Source organism: Chiloscyllium plagiosum, unplaced genomic scaffold (genome assembly GCF_037043375.1).
Source record: "Chiloscyllium plagiosum isolate Xiang-an unplaced genomic scaffold, Cpla_swu_hap1 HiC_scaffold_47, whole genome shotgun sequence".
Taxonomy (NCBI): domain Eukaryota; kingdom Metazoa; phylum Chordata; class Chondrichthyes; order Orectolobiformes; family Hemiscylliidae; genus Chiloscyllium; species Chiloscyllium plagiosum.
In genome coordinates, this window is record NW_028270185.1 from 22,458,519 (window position 1) to 22,479,429 (window position 20,911).

General features: G+C 42.4%; 1 protein-coding gene across 10 annotated transcripts in view; it reads right to left on the bottom strand.

The window, feature by feature from the left end:
• LOC122542904 (uncharacterized) overlaps nt 1-20,911 on the bottom strand; it is a 140,707-nt gene that overhangs the window by 117,702 nt on the left and 2,094 nt on the right. For all 10 annotated transcript variants that reach the window (XR_015754711.1, XM_087983969.1, XM_087983968.1 and 7 more), the window contains exon 3: nt 927-1,170. Coding sequence is in view for 9 of the 10 variants with exons in the window: in XM_087983969.1 (XP_087840095.1) it covers nt 927-1,170 (244 nt within the window). In the remaining variant the exon portion in view is untranslated. The remainder of the gene's footprint in view (nt 1-926; nt 1,171-20,911) is intronic.

The window sequence follows — 20,911 nt, forward strand, 5'->3', positions numbered from 1 at the left end:
ACAGGTGTGGGTAAAGAAATATCTTTTTGGTGGTGACGTCTGATTGTGGGTGGCAGAAACGCCGAAGGATGACGCACTGGATTCAGAAGTTGGTGGGGATGAGAGAGAATGTGAGGACGAAGGGGACTCTATCCTTATTGTTGGGGGGGGGGGGGGTAGGGATTTAAGGAGATGGATGAGATGCGGTTAAGGGCATCTTTACTTATTGAGGTGGGGAAACTACAGTCCCTAGAAGGAGGAGGATATCTGGCATGCCCTGGCGTGGAACGTCTCATCCTAGGAGCAGATATGGCAGCGGCAGAGGAATTGAAGTACAGGACAGCATTTTACAGGAGCGTGGGTGAGAGGAAATGTAGTCAAAGTAGTTGTAGGAGTCAGTGGGTTTGCAATGGATATCTTCCCACTCACCTACCTGCTCCACCCTTCCCACTCACCAATCACAAACTCCCTACCTGCATCCACCTATCACCATTCCGCCTACTCTTCAAGTTGGCACACCCACCCCCCTTATGCACCTCTGGGCTCCCTCCTCCTTCCCAGTCCTGACAATGGCTTTAGGCCCGAAACATTGACTTGCCTGCCCCTCGGGTGCTGTCTGACCTGTTGTGCTTTTCCAGCTTCATATCTATTGACTTACAGTCCTTACTGTCCCCTAATAACCTGCCAACAACCATCAGAGGATCATATAGGAGAAACTGCCACTCCAATGAGGTAATGCAAAGTAGTCAACACTGAAGACCATGCTCTAAAAGATAAGAGCTTTAGAACAGAAGGGAAAACTGGAGCAAGCAAACAAAAAACAAATTGCAGTAACATGACTAAGAACATGGAGATGGAAAATGGCACCAACATTATTTTAGCAGTACAATGGATATCTGTACAGATTTACCCTGCAAATAAAACCAGACTGACCATCTGTCACTGACCTTTTAAATTGAATGAACCCTCCATTTGCAATACATTTTCAACAGCCACAATTTTTCTCATTTCTTTTGTGACCCCTCGATTATTCATACTCTCCTGGATTCTTGCTGCACCATCCTTTATAGGAATTATTGTTTTTAGTTCCTTCTTCGGTTCTTGATCAGACACGGTACTGTGCATATTTTCGGCAGGGTAGAGGGTTTTTTTTTCACATCGTTTCCTAGGCCTTTGACTATTACCAACATCCTGTGGGGAAACAAAGTGAGCATTATTCACTGAGCAAGGTGAAACTGCAAGGAATGTTGCACGCTCCATTATGAGCAAGCCTGGAACAGTGCACAGTCTTTTTCAATTCACAGCACAAATTAACTTTTCTTCACTCCATTAGTAAAATGACCAAATATACTCCTAACCCAAATTGCATTCTGAATCAGAAGATTCAACAACCAGGCTTATTTAATAAACAAAATTACTGGGTTATTATAAAAATAAGACCAATTTAGCAAAACAGTAAAGCTGATTAACATGACAGTTTGAAATATGATAGCATAAATATTCATCCTAAGTAACCCAATACACACAATGTTTTTTAAAAAAAGGAAACTTTAGGAAAACAGCGTGTAGCCAAAATAGTTTTCAATTCCAGGACAATAAAAAGGATAAGATGAGAAACGTTCCAATTTGCTTTCAGTCTGGCATGCTTGTACAAGTAGAAACAAACACTAGACACAAGTATTTATCATTCTGAAATTTCTTTTTCTTTAGAAAATCAAGAACAGGTCTTAGCACTCACACAGGATTCACAAATGGTTTCTCAGAAAGATGGCAAAGACTGAGCTGAGGTCTTAGTTCTTCAAATGCTACACCCCAGTCGAACTTCAAAACAATAACAAATAGCCATGCTCCTGACAACAATAAACTCTGGTATGCGACTTCGAGAAATCCAAGCAATTAGCTCAAGGCATGTGGATTCCAGTAAATGTCTTGGAAGTGTCCTGCAAAGTCCCTTCATTTGATGTGATTTATTATGGTCACATGTACTGAGATACAGTGAAAAGTATTGTTTTGCATGCTAACCAGACAAATCACACCTTACATAAGCACATCAAGGTAACAGAACAGATTGCAGAATATAGTGAAAGTGCAAAGAAAGAGCAATTCTAATATGAGGGGTCTGTTCATAAAAGTCCATTGAACAAATTGGTATATGTTTTCAAACTTTTGAATCTTCTTAGGGGGAGCACAGTGGCTCAACGGTTAGCACTGCTGCCTCACTGCGCCAGAGACCCGGGTTCGATTCCAGGTGATTGTCTGTGCGGAGTTTGCACATTTTCCCAGTGCCTGCATAGGTTTCCTCCAGGTGCTCCAGGTTCCTCCCAGAATCCAAAGATGTGCAGATTAGGTGAATTGACTCGGCTAAGTTGCCCATAGTATTCAGGGATGTGTAGGTTAAGTGCATTCTATGTACCTGCTCAGAAATATTACAGCACACCTCTGGAGCAGGTGGAATTTTGATCCAGGACTTCTGTAGCTTGGAAGAATGGTCTCTACCACTATGCTACATCAGTCCTCCCAACACCCATTCTAGAATGGGTGAATACAGCATCACATCTGTGGCCAAAACATTCCAGCCAACATTTCTAAGACTCGTAAGAAAGTGAAGAATCCAGCTGCAGAGGAGGGGACCAGAGCTCTAGGTCGCTGTGTTTGGAGATAGTTTCGTTTGAATTACGGTGTTAAAGGCAAAGCTAAAGTCAATGCTTAGAAATCTGGCATAGGTGTCCTTGTTATCCAGATGTTCCAGTGACAAATGTAGGGCCAGGGAGATGGCTTCTTCCATGGACCTGCAGTAACGATCGGCAAATTGTAGCGGATCAGGGCAGTTTGGGAGGCTGGATTTGATGTGTGCCATTACTAATGTCTTGAAGGACTTCATAATGATGGATGTCAGAGCCACCAAGCAGTAGTCAGTAAGGCTTGTTGCTTGAGTTTCCTTTGGCACCAGGTGGGAACCTCATATCATAGTCAAAGAGAGATTAAATATGTCTGCAAATACACCTGATAGCTCGTCCACAAAGGATACGAGTACACAGCTGAGGACTCCACTTGGCTAGTTGCTTTCCATGGGTTTACTCTCAAGGTGGAGATAGTTAAAACTCATACAACACCAGGTTATAGTCCAACAGGTTGAATTGGAAGCACTAGTTTTCAGAGTGCCGCTCCTTCATCAGGTGATTGTGGCATCTCCAAATCAAGGTGGAGATAGTGAGGACTGCAGATGCTGGAGAGTCAGAGTCGATAAAGTGTGGAGCTGGAAAAGGCACAGCAGGTCAGGCAGCATCCAAGAAGCAAGACAGTTGACATTTTGTGCATGACCCTTCATTAGGACTGGGGAGGGGGAAGGGTGCTGAGAAATAAATTGTGGGGGCTAGCAGAAAGGTAGTTGGGATGGCAATAGGTAGGCAAAGGTTGGTGGTGGTGGTGATAGGTCAGTAGAAAGGAAGATGGTCAGGTTAAGAGAGCAGTGCCAATTTGGCTTCACAGCTTGTTACATCTTGTAAGCCTTGCCATAGTCCACATATGTTTGTGTGGTTAGTCTGGGACTCTAGTTTAGTTTGGTATTGTCTCTTGGCATCCCTGATGGCTTTGTGAAGATGCTTGGCGTTCCTATTTCTTCTCAAGAAAATAAGTTTGAGAGGTGATTTAACAAAAGGTCTTCAAAATTCTAACCGGCTTTGTCAAATAGATATAGAATGTCTCCGCTTATGGAGAAGTGTGTAACTAGAGACCATTGATGTAAGCCAGTCCCCAAAACGTCCAACAGGGATTTTGGGAGAACTATTTTGTAGAGAGTGATGAGAATTTGGAGCTCGCTACTACAGAAGTGACTGAAGTGAATAGGTTAAAATGAATAGCATTGATGCATTTAGGGAGAAATTAGTACCATTCAGAATAACTACCCTGTCTTGAAGCCAGTGAGTAGTCAATTCTGCCATTTGTTCCCCTGACTCAACACTCCCTAACATCACTTATTGGTCTAATGTGTGGTACCTCAGAGGCTTTCCAAAAAACCTTTATGAAAAATAGAAATTAAACATACAATACCATCCTTTATTCTGATACCTGTTCAAAAAAATTGGACAATTAAAACTTTTTGTTTTTGAAATCCATGTTGGCTATTGTTAGACTTTACATTTGAACATGTTTATATGTTCTCCCTTTTCGTACCAATTCCATTAATTTAGTCTTTAAAAATTTTCTGAACAATTAAGTATTAATGAAGGTGATCAGAGGACTAAAAGACAAATAAAAATGTACACCTACCTGAAGATGATGATATTAAGGCAAGTAACTAAGAGGTCTTGTGAGTGCACAAGAGTCGAAGGAATGAATTCATGAGATCAAAGCCCAGAGGGGTAAGGACTAACTCTCTCCCCCACAAAACCCGCATCTCTTAGTAATTGACACGTCCACCGCACATCCTGTTCTGTTGCCTCTCCAAAGCATCCACTTCCTTCTGGTAGTTTGGTGACCAGAATTGTACGCAATATTCCAAGTGTGGCCTAACTAAAGTTCTAGAAAACTGCAGCATAACTTATCTATCCTTATACACAATGCTCCTTCCAATGAACACAAGCAAGCCATAGGCCTTTTTTACTACCTTATCTACCTGCGCTGCCACCTTCAGTAATCTGTGGATCTGCACACCCTGATTTCTCAGCATATCAATACTCCTAAGGGTTCTGTCATTCACTGTATAATTTCCACCTGTACTTGACCTTCCAAAATGTATCACCTCTCATTTGTTCGGATTAAACTCCACCTGCCATTTTTCTGCCTATGCCTCCAACTGATCCTCCTTACTATCCGCAACGCCATCAATCTTTGTATCGTCTGCAAACTTAATTAGACCAGTCACATTCCTCCAAATCATTTATGTAGACCACGAACAGCAGAGTTCCCAGCACTGATCCCTGTGGAACATTATTAGTCAAAACCCTCCATTCTGAAAAGCATCCTTCCACCGCTGCCCCCATCTCCTACGACAAAGCCAGTTATGTATCCATCTTGCCAGCTCCCCCTGATGTCATGCAACTCCACCGTTTGTACCAGACTGCCATGCAGGACCTCGTCAAAGGTTTTACTAAAGCCCATGCAGACATCAATGACTTTTCTCTCAAATCATTTTCATCACCTTCCCAGCACTAAACCATGCTGTCGAAAGCTAATATTGCCATTTGCTTCTAAATGCGTATAGATCTTGTTCGTGAGAATCTTTTCCAATAGTTACCCTACTACCGATGAGAGACTCATAGACTTGGAGTATCCCTGCTACTCTTCTTAAACAATGGGACAACACTGGCTATTCTCTAGTCCTCTGTGACCGCACCTATGGCAAGAGAATACAAATATGTCTGTCAACACTCGCCTCCCTCGATATTCTGGGATAGTTCCCATCAGGACCCAACTACCTTCATACTTTTTAAAGCACACAACTCTTCCTTTTCAGTAGCAACGGCTTACAAATTCGACACTCCCTTCCCGGAGATCATCCTCCACCAATTCCTTCTCTTTGGTGAATATCGTCACAAAGTATTTGTTTAGGACCTCACCTAACTCTTCTGGCTGCACACATAGACTCCCTTCTTTGTCAACGAGTGGGCCACCCTTTCCCTAGCTACCCTCTTGCATTTTATTTTTGTAAATAAAGCCTTGGAATTCTCCTCATTCCTGTTTGAAAGGGACTTTTCGTGACCCCTTTGAGCCCTTCTAATTCCTTCTTTAAGTTCTTTCCTACTTTCCTTATATACTCAAAGCGCTTTGTTAGTTCCCATCCTCGGAGACCTTATGTACGCTTTCTTCTTCTTTTTATCTAAGGTCATAAAATCCCTAGTCATCCAAGGTTCATGTAGCTTGCCATACCTATCCTTCATTCTCGCAGGAACATGCCACTCCTGAACTCTTACCAATTGCCGTTTGAAATACACCCACATGTCCAATCAAAATTCTCTAGTTCCTGCCTAATATTGGTGTGGCTCGCCTTCCTCCAATTTAGCACCATCACCCGAGAATTGCTGCTATCCCAATCCAGGAGTATCTTAAAACTCAAGGTATTATGGTCATTACTCCATCATGCTCCCCCACTGAAACTTCACTCACCTGGCCGGGCTCATTTCACAAAACCAGGTCCCTTTCCCTTTCCCTGGTTGAACTGTTTACATACTGTGTCAAGAAACCTTCCTGAATGGTCCTTACAAATCCTGCCCCATCCAAGCCCCTAGCACAAAGTGAGTCCCAGTCAATACAGGGGAACTTAAAATCACCCAACACAACAACCTTGCTGTTTTTACATCTTTCCAAAATCTGTCCACATATTCCCTCCTCAATCTCCTGCTGGCTGTTGGGAAGCCTGTAGCACACTCCCAGCATTGAGATTTCACCTTTCCTATTCCTGAGTTCTACCCATATTGCCTCGCTGAACAAGTCCCTCTCAGGACAGCTGTGAGCCACTCCTTTACCAGTAATGCAACTCCCTTACCCTTTTCACATCCTCTATCACATCTGAGACATCTAAATCCTAGGACATTTAGCTGCCAGTCCTGTCCCTCTTTCAGCTAAATCTCTGTAATTAGAATAGTATCATAGTTCCAAATACTAACCAAAGCTCCAGGTTCATCTACTTTGCCTATTACAATTCTTGCATTGAAACAAATGCATTTCAGACCACTTCCCCTGTTCTTTCCAGCAGCATTTCCCTGACTATTCATGCTCTTAGTCATGTTTGCCTTGGTTTCTACCTCTCCCTCAATTTCTGCATCTACTGCCCTACTCCTCTGGTTGCTATCTCCCTGCCACACTAGTTTAAACCCTACCCAACCACTCTAATAAATACCTCACCAAAGATATCAGTCTTGGTTCTCCCCAGGTGTAACCCATCCAATTTGTACGGGTCCCACCTCCCTCAGAACTGAACCCAATGCCCCACGAGTCTGAAACCGTCCCCCTCACACCATCTTTTCTGCCACATATTCATCCTATATATCCTGCTGTTTCTACTCTGACTAGCTCGTTGCATTGGTATTAATCCTGAGATAACTGTCTTTGAGGTCCTACATTTCACAGCAGCCAACAGTGGGACAAAAAGAGTCGGGGGATATGTAGCCTTAGGGCAGAAGGAATGTCGATCTCAAAGTCATAATGTTGCAGAACGTTATGGAGATACAGAGGTGGAGGCCACAGACAGACAGAACAAATGAGAGTTTTAAACAGCAGGTGGGCATTCGTGGACTGAAAACAAACATAGGTCAATGATCATAGGGAAGATGGGCCAAGTAATTTCTATCCAACTTCCCTTCCTGATTCTCACTTCAGGTCTGTCCTTCTCTCAAAAATGGAAGAGACGTCACCAATGTCCTGTACAACAGGGTGGCACGGTAGCTCAGTGGTCAGCATTGCTGCCTCACAGAGCCAGGGACCCAGGTTCGATTCCAGCCTCGGTGACTGTCTGTGTGGAGTTTGCAGATTCTCCCTTGTCTGCGTGGGTTTCCTCCGGATGCTTTGGTTTCCTCCCACAGTCCAAAGACGTGCAGGTTATGTGAATTGGCTATTCTAAATTGCCTATAGTGTTAGGTGCTTTAGTCAGAGGGAAATTGGTCTGGGTGGGTTTCTCTTCGGAGGGGTGGTGTGGACTTGTTGGGCAGAAGGTAGCCAGGAAGGATTTGAAGAGAGAACTAAGAGCAGCAAGGAGGGGACATGAAAAGTCCTTAGTTGGTAGGATTAGGGAAAACCCTAAGGCTTTCTATAGGTATGTCAGGAATAAAAGAATGACTAGGAGCCTTCCATATCCATCAAAATTTTACCTGCACATCCACTAATATCATTTATTGTATCTGTTGCTCCCGATGCGGCCTCCAAGCAGAGCGCTTTAGGGAACATCTCCGAGACACACGCACCAATCAACCAAACCGCCCCGTGGCCCAAGATTTAAACTCCCCCTCCCACTCTGCCGAGGACATGGAGGTCCTGGGCCTCCTTCACCGCCGCTCCCTCACCACCAGACGCCTGGAGGAAGAACACTTCATCTTCCGCCTCGGAACACTTCAACCCCAGGGCATCAATGTGGACTTCAACAGCTTCCTCATTTCCCCTTCCCCCACCTCATCCTAGTTTCAAACTTCCAGTCCCCTTGACTTGTCCGGACTTGTCCGACCAGCCAAGCTCCTTTTCCACCTATCCACTCCACCCTCTCCTCCCTGACCTATCACCTTCATCTCCTCCCCCACTCACCCATTGTACTCTATGCTACTCTCTCCCCACCCCCACCCTCCCCTAGCTTATCTCTCCACCCTTCAGGCTCTCTGCCTTTATTCCTGATGAAGGACTTTTGCCCGAAACGTCGATTTTGCTGAAGCTCCTCGGATGCTGCCTGAACTGCTGTGCTCTTCCAGCACCATTGATCCAGAATCTGGTTTCCAGCATCTGCAGTCATTGTTTTTACCTAGGAATAGGTCCAGTCAAGGATAGTAGTAGGAAGTTGCGTGTGGAGGCTGAAGAGATTGGGGAGACACTGAATGAATACTTTTCGTCAGTATTCAATCAGGAACAGGACATTGTTGTCAATGTGAATACTGAATTACAATTAATTAGAATGGATGGCTTTGAGGTATGTAGGGAAGAGGTGTTGGAAATTCTGGAAAGGGTGAAAATAGATAAGTCCCCTGGGCCTGATGGCATTTATCCTAGGATTCTCTGGGAAGCATTTAAACGGGCATTGGATAGCATATGGAGGATAGTGGACTAGTGTAGGTGGGCTTGGATCGGTGCAACATTGAGGGCCAAAGGGCCTGTACTGCGCTGTATTTTTCTATGTTCTATGTAGAAGGGCCTGTTTCTACACTGTATGGAATCTAAAAAAAGACCTCAACATAACCATCCTAACTGCTGTACTCAAAACAACTGAGCAACGAAGGCAAGAATGCTAAATGCTTCCTTAATCACCCTATAGATGCAAACTTCAAATAATTATGCACCTAAACCCCTAGTTCACTCTGTTCTACATTACCCAAGAGCTGAAAATGTGTTGCTGGAAAAGCGCAGCAGGTCAGGCAGCATCCGACGAGGAGAATCGACGTTTCGGGCATGAGCCCTTCTTCAGGAAGGGCTCATGCCCGAAACGTCGATTCTCCTGCTCCTTGGATTCTGCCTGACCTGCTGCGCTTTTCCAGCAACACATTTTCAGCTCTGATCTCCAGCATCTGCAGTCCTCACTTTCTCCTACATTACCCAAGACCCTACTTTTGATTGTGTAAGTCTTGCTTTTGTTTTACGAAAATGCAACACCTTGCATTTATCCAAATTAAACTCCATCTGCCACTCTTCAACCCACTGACCCAATTAATTAAGATCACTTTGTAATCTTAGATAACCTTCTTCACTGTCCACTATAACACCAATCTTAGTGTCAACTGCAAACTTATTAACTATGCTTTCAATATTCTCACCTAAAGTCATTACATAAATGACAAAAATGGACTCAGCACCTGTACCGGTGCAACACTGCTGGCCACAGCCTCCAATCCAAAAAATAATCCCCCATCACCAGCTTGACAAGTTCTCCTGTCAAGCCAATTTTGTATCAAACTGGCAAGCTCACCCTCAAACCCACGTGATCTAACTTTACTAATCGATCAACCTTGTCACCGGCTTTACTAAAGTCCAAGTAATCAATGTCTGCCGCTCTGCCCTCATCAGTCTTTTTGGTTACTTCCTCAAATATTTCAATCAGGTTTGTAAGACACAATTTCCCTCACACAAAACCATGCTGACTATCCCTAATAATTCCTTGCCTCTCCAAATGCACATAAATCCTATCTTTCAGAATCACTTCCTTCAACTGAACTACCACCAAAGTCAGACTCACAGGTTAACAGCTCCCAAGCTTCTCCTTACATTCTTACTCTCCAATCATTTGACACCTCACCTGTACTTATAGTTGGTACAAATATTTTGACAAGGGGGCCTGCAATTTCCTTCCTAACTTCCTACAAATCCATGAGATTTATCTACTTTATATTTTCTAAGATTTCCAGCCCTTCCTCTCTTGTAGTATGAATTGTTTTCAAAACATCAATATTTAGTTCCAAGTTCTCCAGCCTGCATTTCTTTCTCCATTGTAAAAACCAATGAAAATATTCAATTAATATCTCTCCCATCTCCTGAGATTGAACAAGATGAACTCAACGATTCTTAAGGGGCCCTAATCTCTCTCTAGTTGCTTTCTTAAGGGGCTCTAATCTCTCTCTAGTTGCTCTCTTGCTCTCGATATACTTGTAGAATCTCTGGGTTATCCTTAATCTTTTTTGCCAAGGCTCTCTCATATCCTCTTCTTGCCTTCCTGATTTCCCTCTTAGGAATGCTCCAACACTCTTTATACTGTTCAAGAGATTCATTTGAACCCCACTGTCTATAGCAAATATATGATTTATTTTTATTCTTGACTACAATCTCAATATCTTTAGTCATCTATTGGTCTCTGAACTCTCATTATCACTCTTTTGAAAGCCTCCCATTTAGCAGACATTCCTTTACCTGAGAACAATCAAGCTTTGAAAAGTTCTTGTCTCAATTAAGAACTTGAAGTGTTATGGAAGGCTTAACAATTATGATCACTAGACCAAAAATATTCTCCTATTATCACTTCAGTCACTTGCCTTGTCTTATTACCCCAAGGGAAGGTCACGTTTTGCTCCTTCTCTAATAGGAACATTTCCATCTTGATAAAGAAACATTTCTTGAAAACATTTAACAAATTCAACACTATGGTGGCCCAGTCAATGCTTGAAAAATTACATTCATCTACTATTACAACATTATTCTTGCATTTTTCTGAGATCTCTCTATATATTTATTTCTCAATTTTGCTCTGATTATTTGGATGGGAGTGCAGGAATCTATAGTATAATCCCATCAAGGTGATCAGACATTTTTTTAATATCTAATTTCAACTCATTTTCTTTGCACATGTTTTTAGAAATACCTTCTCTAGTTACAGCAGTGATGTTTTCCTTAATCAAAAAGCCACTCCCCGTCTTTTGCGTCTTATTCTATTCTTTCTAAAGCATATGAAACTGAGACATTGAGCTGCCAGTCCTGTCCATCCTTCAGCCAAATGTCTATAATTACTATGGCGTCCCAAATGCATGTTCCCAAACATGCATTGAGTTCATCAACCTTACCTCAAGACCCTTCATTGAAATAGATAGAGTTTAATTTTTCAGAGTTACTTTGCACTCGGACTTAGTCTTGTCTACTTTTTCCAACTAATTTGCCTAGTTCAGATTCAAAACCATCCTCATCCATCTTTCCATTTACTGTGCTACGTGGGGTCCCTCTAAATGTTTACAGTCTCCTTTAATAGAATGAGCAAATCTTCTGGCTAGGATAGTGGTCTCTTCACAGTACAAGCGAAACTTGTCTTTTTTTAACAGGTCTTTTCTACCGCTGAAAAGATCCCAATGGTCCAAGAACCTGAATCCCTGAACATTACACCATCTCTTCAGCCATTGATTTCTTTCCTTTATCCTTTTATTTTTTCCTTAATTTGAGCTTGGCACTGGGAGTAAACCAGAGATTAACAAACGGAGCTCAAAGTTAGTAATCTTCTAACTAACCTCTTATATACACTCTGTAAAGCCTTAATCTTTTCCCTAACCATGTCATTCTTCCCAATGTGTACAATAACTTCTGGCTTCACACTCGCCCCTTTAATAATACGCTGCAGATGTTTTGAAACATCTTGAATTCTGTCACCATCATAACATACTATCCCAGATTCATGCTGAAATGCTGCAGAATCTCCTGCCTGTGCCCTTGACAGGCAAGTCTCCTACAACAATTATTCTTTTAAATTCTGTCAAACTCTGCCTAAATTAAGATTCATTCATAGCACCAAAGATCTGACTGTCTCTTTTGACTATCCTTTTCAAAACTACCCAAAACTAAGTATCCGTTTGAGACAGGAATAGCCACAAGGGACTTCTGACCTACCTTCTTACTTTTCCTGACAGTCACCCATCTGAGTGATCCTGCTATGTAATCACTTTTCTAAATCTACTAGCCATCTATCTCTGCATCTCCTCCATGCCCTCAATGTGATTAAGCCTAAAAAGAAGCAATTTACAATAGTACCTTATATATAAGATAAAGGTAGTTACTTTATTTTAAGAGTTAATAGTAAGCATACAAACAAGAAATTAAAAAAAGATCTTAAATAAAATCAAACACTTAACTGAACAAATCATTTTTTTAAAATCCTGCTCAAGTGATCTAGCAAACAACTTTCAATCTTCTGATTAAAACAAAAACTCACTCCAGAGCTATCCATGTGTAGACCTCTCCAGAACTCCTTAAACACAACTGTTTAGAAAAAAAAACCCTTCTCCACAATTTAAAAAAAAATCTCTTTAGTGCTATTAAAAATAAATCATTCTTTTATACTTAGAATTTTAAAGAAAGAAAACCAAGCCATCATGTGTTGGTCTCTCCGTTAAAAGAACTCAGCCTGAATCAAAAGGTTCATGAACAGAACTGAAAACTAAAAATACTGGAGATCACAGTGGGTCAAGCAGCATCCACGGAGGGAAAACAAGCTAATGTTGAGATTTCCAGAGCTCTGATGAAGAGTCATCTACACCCTAAATGTTAGCTTGCTTTCTCTCCATGGATGCTACTGGACCCACTGTAATCTCATGCATTTTGTGCTTTCAATACAGATTCCAGCACCTACAGTAATTTGCTTCTACATAGAGTTCATTAACAGAACACTGTTTGAAAAAAATCATGCAATTTTTGTTTTTTATTAGGAGAAAACGAGTCTGCAGATGCTGGTCATCAGAATCGAAAGTATGGTGCTGGAAAGAGACAGCAGGTCAGGCAGCATTTGAGCATGAGAATCAGATTCCTGATGAAGGGCTTATGCCCGAAACGTCCTGCTCCGCCTTTCCAGCACCACACTTTTTGTTGGGTTTTTTTTGCATTTGACAAAAAGAAATAATAAATAAAAAATAAAAATAAAAATCTAATATGACTGAAACGTAAGAACTGTAAGAAATGTAAAAGTAAATCTAGAAATAAGTCTGACTCTCAGGACAAGCTGCAAGATCTATGCTACTCTCAATGTACCATTTTAGAATCAGAGTTGAAATGTCAACTCTGCTTTCTCTCCATAGACATCACCAGACCTGCTGGGCTTCTCCAGCAATTTCTGTTTTTCTGCTTCTAATACTAAAGCAGTCCGTTTGCAACCGAGTGACAACACTTGATTCAGAGGTGAGCTTTGAATCTTTTACATTGTTCCATTACCAAGTTTGCTTATTTCACCTCTATAATAGCACCAAATCTTGCTGCTGTCTCAACCCATGAGCTGCTGAAAACCTCAGTTTTGCCTTTGCTCACTTTAGACTTGACTATAGCAATGTACTCCTGGCTAGTCTCCAACATTCTAATTCCCCGCAACACCAACACTCCTGTGCCCATAACCATCCTGTAAGGTTGGCAAAATTCTGTGATTTCATTCACAGCTCACTTATCCTTGCCCTCACAGAACACACAGGCTGCCAGTGAAGCCAAGTCTATGCTCATTCTAGTTGTCAATTCTCTCCAAGGCTTCATTCCACTCTATTTTAGAAATCTGCTTCAGCCCGACAGTCCTCCAAGATATCTGTACTTCTCTACTATGGCTATTAAAGCATCACCAATAGCAATTATTCAGATACTTTCGTATGAATTGCATTGACTTAGATGCGGTTAGAGGTAAGGTCTCAGGGCAGTGTTTCAATCTCTGGATAAAAGGCCCAGGTTCCAATCCAACCTACCAAGGAGGGGTGTCATAGCATGTGTTACCTATAAAGAGACATTTCAAAGAGACTCTTGTGCTTCAGTTGTAGCATCCCTACTTCTGGGTGTGATGGCCATGCATGGGTCATAATTACTGACATGGTTGGGAAATCAGTTGCACAGCATATGATAGAAAGAAGGGATAATGGGTAGGTACTCAAATTGGCAGGATATAACTAGTGGTGTCCCACAAAGATCTGTTTTAGGGCTTCAATTATTCACATTTTTCATTAGCGACTTGGATAATGACATACGAGGTCATATATCAAAATTTACTGATCTCACAAATGTTAGGCAACATTATTAACAAAATGATAATATAAAATAGACTAAATGACTGGGCAAAACTGTGGCAGTTGGAGTTCAATGTTAGCAAGTATGATGTTATCCATTTTGGATTGAAAAAAAGGATAGATGAGGGTACTTTCTAGATAGAATGAAGTAATAATGTCAAAAGAGACTTTGGGGTTCAGGGGGTGCATAGATCTTTAAAATGTCACGAATAAGTGCAGAAAATAATCAATGTTAGTCTTTATATCTAGAGGATTGGAGTACAAGGATGCAGACGTTATGCTGCACCACACCTTAGGAAGGATATATTGGCCTTGGAGGTGTACAACAGATTTACAAGAATGACACCTGGACTTCGGGTTAAGTTGTGAAGAGCAATCAGCCCTGTCTTTTCTAGAATTTAGAAAGTTAAGCGATGACCTGATTGAAGTCTTCAAGAATAGACAGGGTAGGTAAAGATAAACTATTTCCACTGGTTGGGGATTCTAGGACTAGGGGACAGAGTCTGAGAGTTAGGGCCAGATTATTCAGGAGCAATGTTGGGAAGCACTTCTACATAGAAAGGGTGGTAGATGTTTGGAATTCCCTTACACAAGCAGTTGGATCAGTTGTTAATTTTAAATCTGAATAAATAAATCTTTGCAAAGATATTAAAGGATGTCGGCCAAGGAAGATATATGGAGTTAGGCCACAGATGGAATTAGGCCACAGATGGAATCTACTTGAGTGGCTGAATGGCCTACTCCTGTTCCAATGTTATGTCCATGCAGATTGATACTTACTGTAACTGTGGCTGAATGAGGCACATGCTTGTAATGTTTTTCTGTATCTAAATTTAAGACCAAGTAACAAATGTCTAGAAACATTTTTCACAAATAAAACAGCTCCACCATTAGTGGACATGCAATTATCTAACTGGGCCCAATAGGTCTGGGTAAGGGATGACTTTTCCTCATTTGGACTACAAACTGGACAATGGAAGTTGGACAGTGCTATATGGCTAAAAGGTATGACAACTGGGTCTTTTTCTGTAACTTGTAGATCAAGTGGGACGATAAGTGTACATTTTAGTGATACGAGACTACACTACTTTTTGGAGCACTGAAGGGGATACTGAGAGAGTGGCACAAGAAGACTTTAAGTTAAGAAAATATTGTTTAACGACAGCTTCAGATTGGTCCAGCTGCAGATTGTTACAGATCAGAGAACAGTGCACTCAGTCACTCAGAAGCCTGTAAACAGGAAACAGCTCTCACTATATCTGACAACGAAAAGACAAAAACCTGCAGATTCTAAAAGAACACTGATACCTAGTTCTGCCTGGCTGACTACTGAATTGAAAATTGTTCATCACTGCACAAACATTGCAACGTCGCTTAAAAAAAAATCAAAAGGTTGAGAAATAATTCACCCTACTCTTGAAATCTAAACTTGGGAACTATAAAAACAAAAACAGTAATCACTGAAAAAAAACTCACCAGGTCTGACATGATCTGTGGAAAGGAATCTGAGTTAAATGTTTCAGGTCCAGTGACCCTTCTTTAGAACTGACTCCGATTTCGAGTTCTTTCAGTTTTTTTCTGAACTTTGTTTCCGGGGCTATACCTTTTCCATCCATAGTGTGTGTCAGACCACCTTTCTTTTCTGGTTCATGTGTTCAAGGTTTTAAAGGTTATAGCTTAAGTTGTATAGTGGCAAAATATGGATTACAAACTTACTGCCTCTTAAAGGGTAAGTCTCCATATAATAAAATTATTTTCCTGTTCATGACTGATTTCCTGATGTGAATTACTTTTGTCCTGAACAGCAATTTGTCAGGCAAACTTTGTTTAATTGTGTCATTAAGCATTAATTGGATAGTTAAACATTATAATAGCTTGTGGAGTAGATCATTGACACACACTGCCAAATTGAATTGTGACATCTGGAAGATTACCCATTGCAGCCCTCCTTAAAAATCTACATCAGCAGCTTTGGAAGATGGAAGGCTGTCCAGGAGAACAATTGAATCCTCAGAATTGCAGGCAAGTAAAGCAACACATGGGTTTAAGTAAGGGTGGAGGCAAGCATCACAGAAGTGGAAGTAAGGACCCTCTTGTGGTGCAGTGGTAGTGTCCCTATCCTCGAACCAGAAGGCCCAGAATCAAGTCCAATCTGCTCCAGACCTGTGTAATAACATCTCTGAACAGGTTAATTAGCAAAATGGATATAGGTGGAAGTAAACAGTCCTTATAGTGGAGAGGGTAGGATGCTTATCAGAAGTGGGACGTACATTGGGAGATTACATTACATTACATTACAGTGTGGAAACAGGCCCTTCGGCCCAACAAGTCCACACCGAGCCGCTGAAGCGCAACCCACCCATACCCCTACATTTACCCCTTACCTAACACTACGGGCAATTTAGCATGGCCAATTCACCTGACCTGCACACTTTTGGACTGTGGGAGGAAACCGGAGCACCCGGAGGAAACCCACGCAGACACGGGGAGAACGTGCAATCTCCACACAGTCAGTCGCCTGAGGCGGGAACTGAACCTGGGTCTCAGATGCACACCAAGATCCTGCAGATGCCCTGACACAAGATGATGTATGAACATTCTCCAGAAAGTTCAAATCTCAGAGGCTGATTGACCTTTTGTGAGCATCTTGGACCCAGATTATGGACAGAAACTTGGGCACGATACATGGAATATGTCTGCATACTTAGCAAGAAATACTAAACAACTCAATACTTCATCTAACTCAGTGGTTAGTGAGGATAACACAACAGGACACCACAACCGACTCAGGTAAAATCTGACGTCACAGAGTCACAAAGCCGTACAGCTTGGAAACAGACCCTTCAGTCTAACTCGGTAAAAACAATGACTGCAGATGCTGAAAACCAGATTTTGGATTAGTGGTGCTGGAAGAGCACAGCAGTTCAGGCAGCATCCTAGGAGCAGCAAAATCGACGTTTCGGGCAAAAGCCCTTCATCAGGAATAAAGGCAGTGAGCCTGAAGCGTGGAGAGATAAGCGAGAGAAGGGTGAGGAGAAAGTAGCATGGAGTACAATAGGTGAATGGGGAAGGGGATGAAGGTGATAGGTCAGGGAGGAGGGTGGAGTGATAGGTGGAAAAGAAGATAGGCAGGTAGGACAAGTCATGGGGACAGTGCTGAGCTGGAAGTTTGGAACCAGGGTGAGGTGGGAGAAGGGGAAAATGAGGAAACTGTTGAAGTCCACATTGATGTCCTGGGGTTGAGTGTTCCGAGACGGAAGATGAGGCGTTCTTCCTCCAGGCGTCTGGTGGTAAGGGAGAGGTGGTGAAGGAGGCCCAGCACCTCCACATCCTTGGCAGAGTGGGAGGGGGAGTTGAAATGTTGGGCCACAGGGCGGTTGTGGTTGGGCCACACGGCGGGTGTCCCGGAGACGTTCCCTAAAGCGCTCTGCTAGGAGGCGTCCAGTTTCCCTAATGTAGAGGAGACCGTATCGGGAGCAACGGATACAATAAATGATATTAGTGGATGTGCAGGTAAGACTTTGATGGATGTGGAAGGCTCCTTTAGGGCCTTGGATGGAGGTGAGGGAGGAGGTGTAGGCGCAGGTTTTGCAGTTCCTACGGTGGCAGGGGAAGGTGCCAGGATGGGAGGGTGGGTTGTAGGGGGGCGTGGACCTGACCAGGTAGTCACGGAGGGAACAGTCTTTGCGGAAGGCGGAAAGGGGTGGGGAGGGAAATATATCCCTGGTGGTAGGGTCTTTTTGGAGATGGCAGAAATTTCGGCCGGTGATTTGGTTTATGCGAAGGTTGGTAGGGTGGAAGGTGAGCACCAGGGGCGTTCTGTCCTTGTTACGGTTAGAGGGGTGGGGTCTGAGGGCGGAGGTACGGGATGTGGACGAGATGCGTTGGAGGGCATCTTTAACCACGTGGGAAGGGAAATTGCGGTCTCTAAAGAAGGAGGCCATCTAGTGTGTTCTGTGGTGGAAGTGGTCCTCCTGGGAGCAGATACGGAGGAGGCGGAGGAATTGGGAATACGGACGGCATTTTTGCACGAGGTAGGGTGGGAAGAGGTGTAATCCAGGTAGTTGTGGAAGTCGGTGGGTTTGTAAAAAATGTCAGTGTCAAGTCGGTCGTCATTAATGGAGATGGAGAGGTCCAGGGAGGGGAGGGAAGTGTCAGAGATGGTCCAGGTAAATTTATGGTCAGGGTGAAATGTGTTGAAGTTAATGAATTGCTCAACCTCCTCACGGGAGCATGAGGTGGCGCCAATACATTCATCAATGTAGCGGAGGAAGAGGTGGGGAGTGGTGCCAGTGTAATTATGGAAGATCAACTGTTCTTTGTAGCCAACAAAGAGACAGGCATTTCCACCTATCCACTCCACCCTCCTCCCTGACTTATCACCTTCATCCCCTCCCCCACTCACCTATTGTACTCCATGCTACTTTCTCCCCATCCTTCTCTAACTTATCTCTCCACGCTTCAGGCTCTCTGCCTTTATTCCTGATGAAGGGCTTTTGCCCGAAACATCGATTTTGCTGCTCCTAAGATGCTGCCTGAACTACTATTCTCCTTCAGTCTAACTCGTCCATGCCGACTAGATATCCTAAATAAATCTAGTCCCATTTGGCCCATATCTCTCTAAACCCTTCCAATCCATATTCATATAAGAGATGAAGAAGGATAGACTCTCGAGGGACAGTGGTGCAGAGACAAGTCAAGTCACTTCAAGAGATACTCATTATTGGAAGGTCGGACAGGATATGCAAGTGAGGAGGATTTAAGAGGGCAACTGGTCATAAAGAAAAGGCAGCCAGTGATTATCCTAACGCACTTAACTGCTGTGCAAACGGTTGCAGGACTCATTGCTGCTTGATGTGATCCAGCTAGATCAGGTGATAAGTGACTGCTCATCACATACATCTAAGTCTGTGGACTGTGGACCTTGGACCTAATATAGAAAAGCCAAGGGGCATATCAAGGTAGAAGACCTAATGAAACAAAAACAGAAACTCAGCAAGTCTGGCAGCATCTGTGAGAAGAAAGCAGAATTAACATGGAGCCTGGTGACTCATCAAAACTGTTCAGGTGAAGAGTCATCAGACTTGAAACATTAACTCTGCCTTCTTCCCACAGATGCTGCCAGCCTGCCGAGTTTCACCAGCAAATTCTGTTTATGTTTCAGATCTCCAGCAACCGCAGTTCTTCATTTTGTAGAAGACTTGAAGGTTTGACAAAGACAATAATGTGTGTTGACAGCTGTGGAACAAGCAAAGCATCAAAGAAGTAACATGTGCTGTGGAGTAGAGGTAGCTCATTCACATACTGTACTTGGATTTTCAGAAAGCATTTGACAAGGATCCATAAAGGGTTACCACTCAAAGTAGAAGGACATTTTAGTTTGGATAGAAGATTGGCTGGTAGGCAGAAAACAGGAAATATTCATAAATGTGTCATTTTCTGATTGGCACGATATGATGAGTAGAGTCCCACTGGGATCTGTATTGGGGTCTCAGTATTTAGTAATTATATTAATGATTTGGATGATGGAAACAAAGGCATTATAGATACATTTGCAGATAATACTACATGTATTATGAAGAAGAAACAAGGAGGTTGCAGGAAGATTTAAAAAAGGTTGAATAAGTAGGCAAACATCTAGCAGAAGAAACATGTGTAATTGTTCATTTGGCAGTAAGAATAAAAGGTTTTACCTAAAAGGACTGCAGAATTCTAAGGTGCAGAGGTCCAGTGTACAAATCACATGAAATTAGTATACCGGTACAGCAAACAGTTAAAAGAGGCTAATGGAATGCCATGTGAGATGTTAAACATAAAAGTAAAGATGGACATTGGCAAATACTTACTTAAGGGATGATGTAAACGTGTTGGCGGAGGTTCAGAGGAGCTTTACTAATTGGGTGTAAGGTTTGCTCGCTGAGCTGGAAGGTTCATTTTCAGATGTTTCGTCACCATACTAGGTAACATCTTCAGTGAGCCTCTGAAAATGAACCTTCCAGCTCAGCGAGCAAACCTACACCCAGAACCTCAACCGGAGCTACAAATCTTCTCAAAACTCGCTAGCTTTACTAAATTGATATCTGGAATAAGCAGGTTGCCTTAAGGGTACAAAGGGGACAGACTGGGCTTATTACTACTTTAGAGTGAAGAGTGACTTGACTGAAAACGTACAAGAATGTTGACAAGGTGGATGTGGAGATGATGCTTTTCTCTTGTACACGAATCCAGAACGAAGAAACACAGTTTTAAGTTAGGGAGTTAGCTTTTTTTTTGATAGAGATTAGAATTCTTATTTCTCAGTGGCTTGTGCAACTTTGGAATTCTGTGACTGTGCCCTCTCCACATACAATTTTTTTTAAAAATGGAAATAGTAAATAGACTTCTGATATGCAAAGGAATCAATGGTTATCAGGGGTAGATGGAATTGTGCAATCCAAACCATAAATTCACCCAAATTCCATAGATGGAACAGGCTAAAATGGGCTGAGTGGACTAATTCTGCTCCTATTTCATACTATTAATATTGGGAAAACTTAATCCAAAGTTTCCATCAGTTTTCCATGAACGTAGAACGGTCCCACAAATAATTTTATAACTGTCAAACATCAAAGCTATTTGAAAACTAGGTAAAGTCACAATGTGGATTACATTCCAACAATTAGAACATAGATCATAGAACATTACAGCGCAGTACAGGCACTTTGGCTCTCGACCTGTGAAACCAATCTAAAGCCCATCGAACTCACACTATTTCATTATCATCCATGTGCTTATCCAATGATCATGTAAATAACCCATAT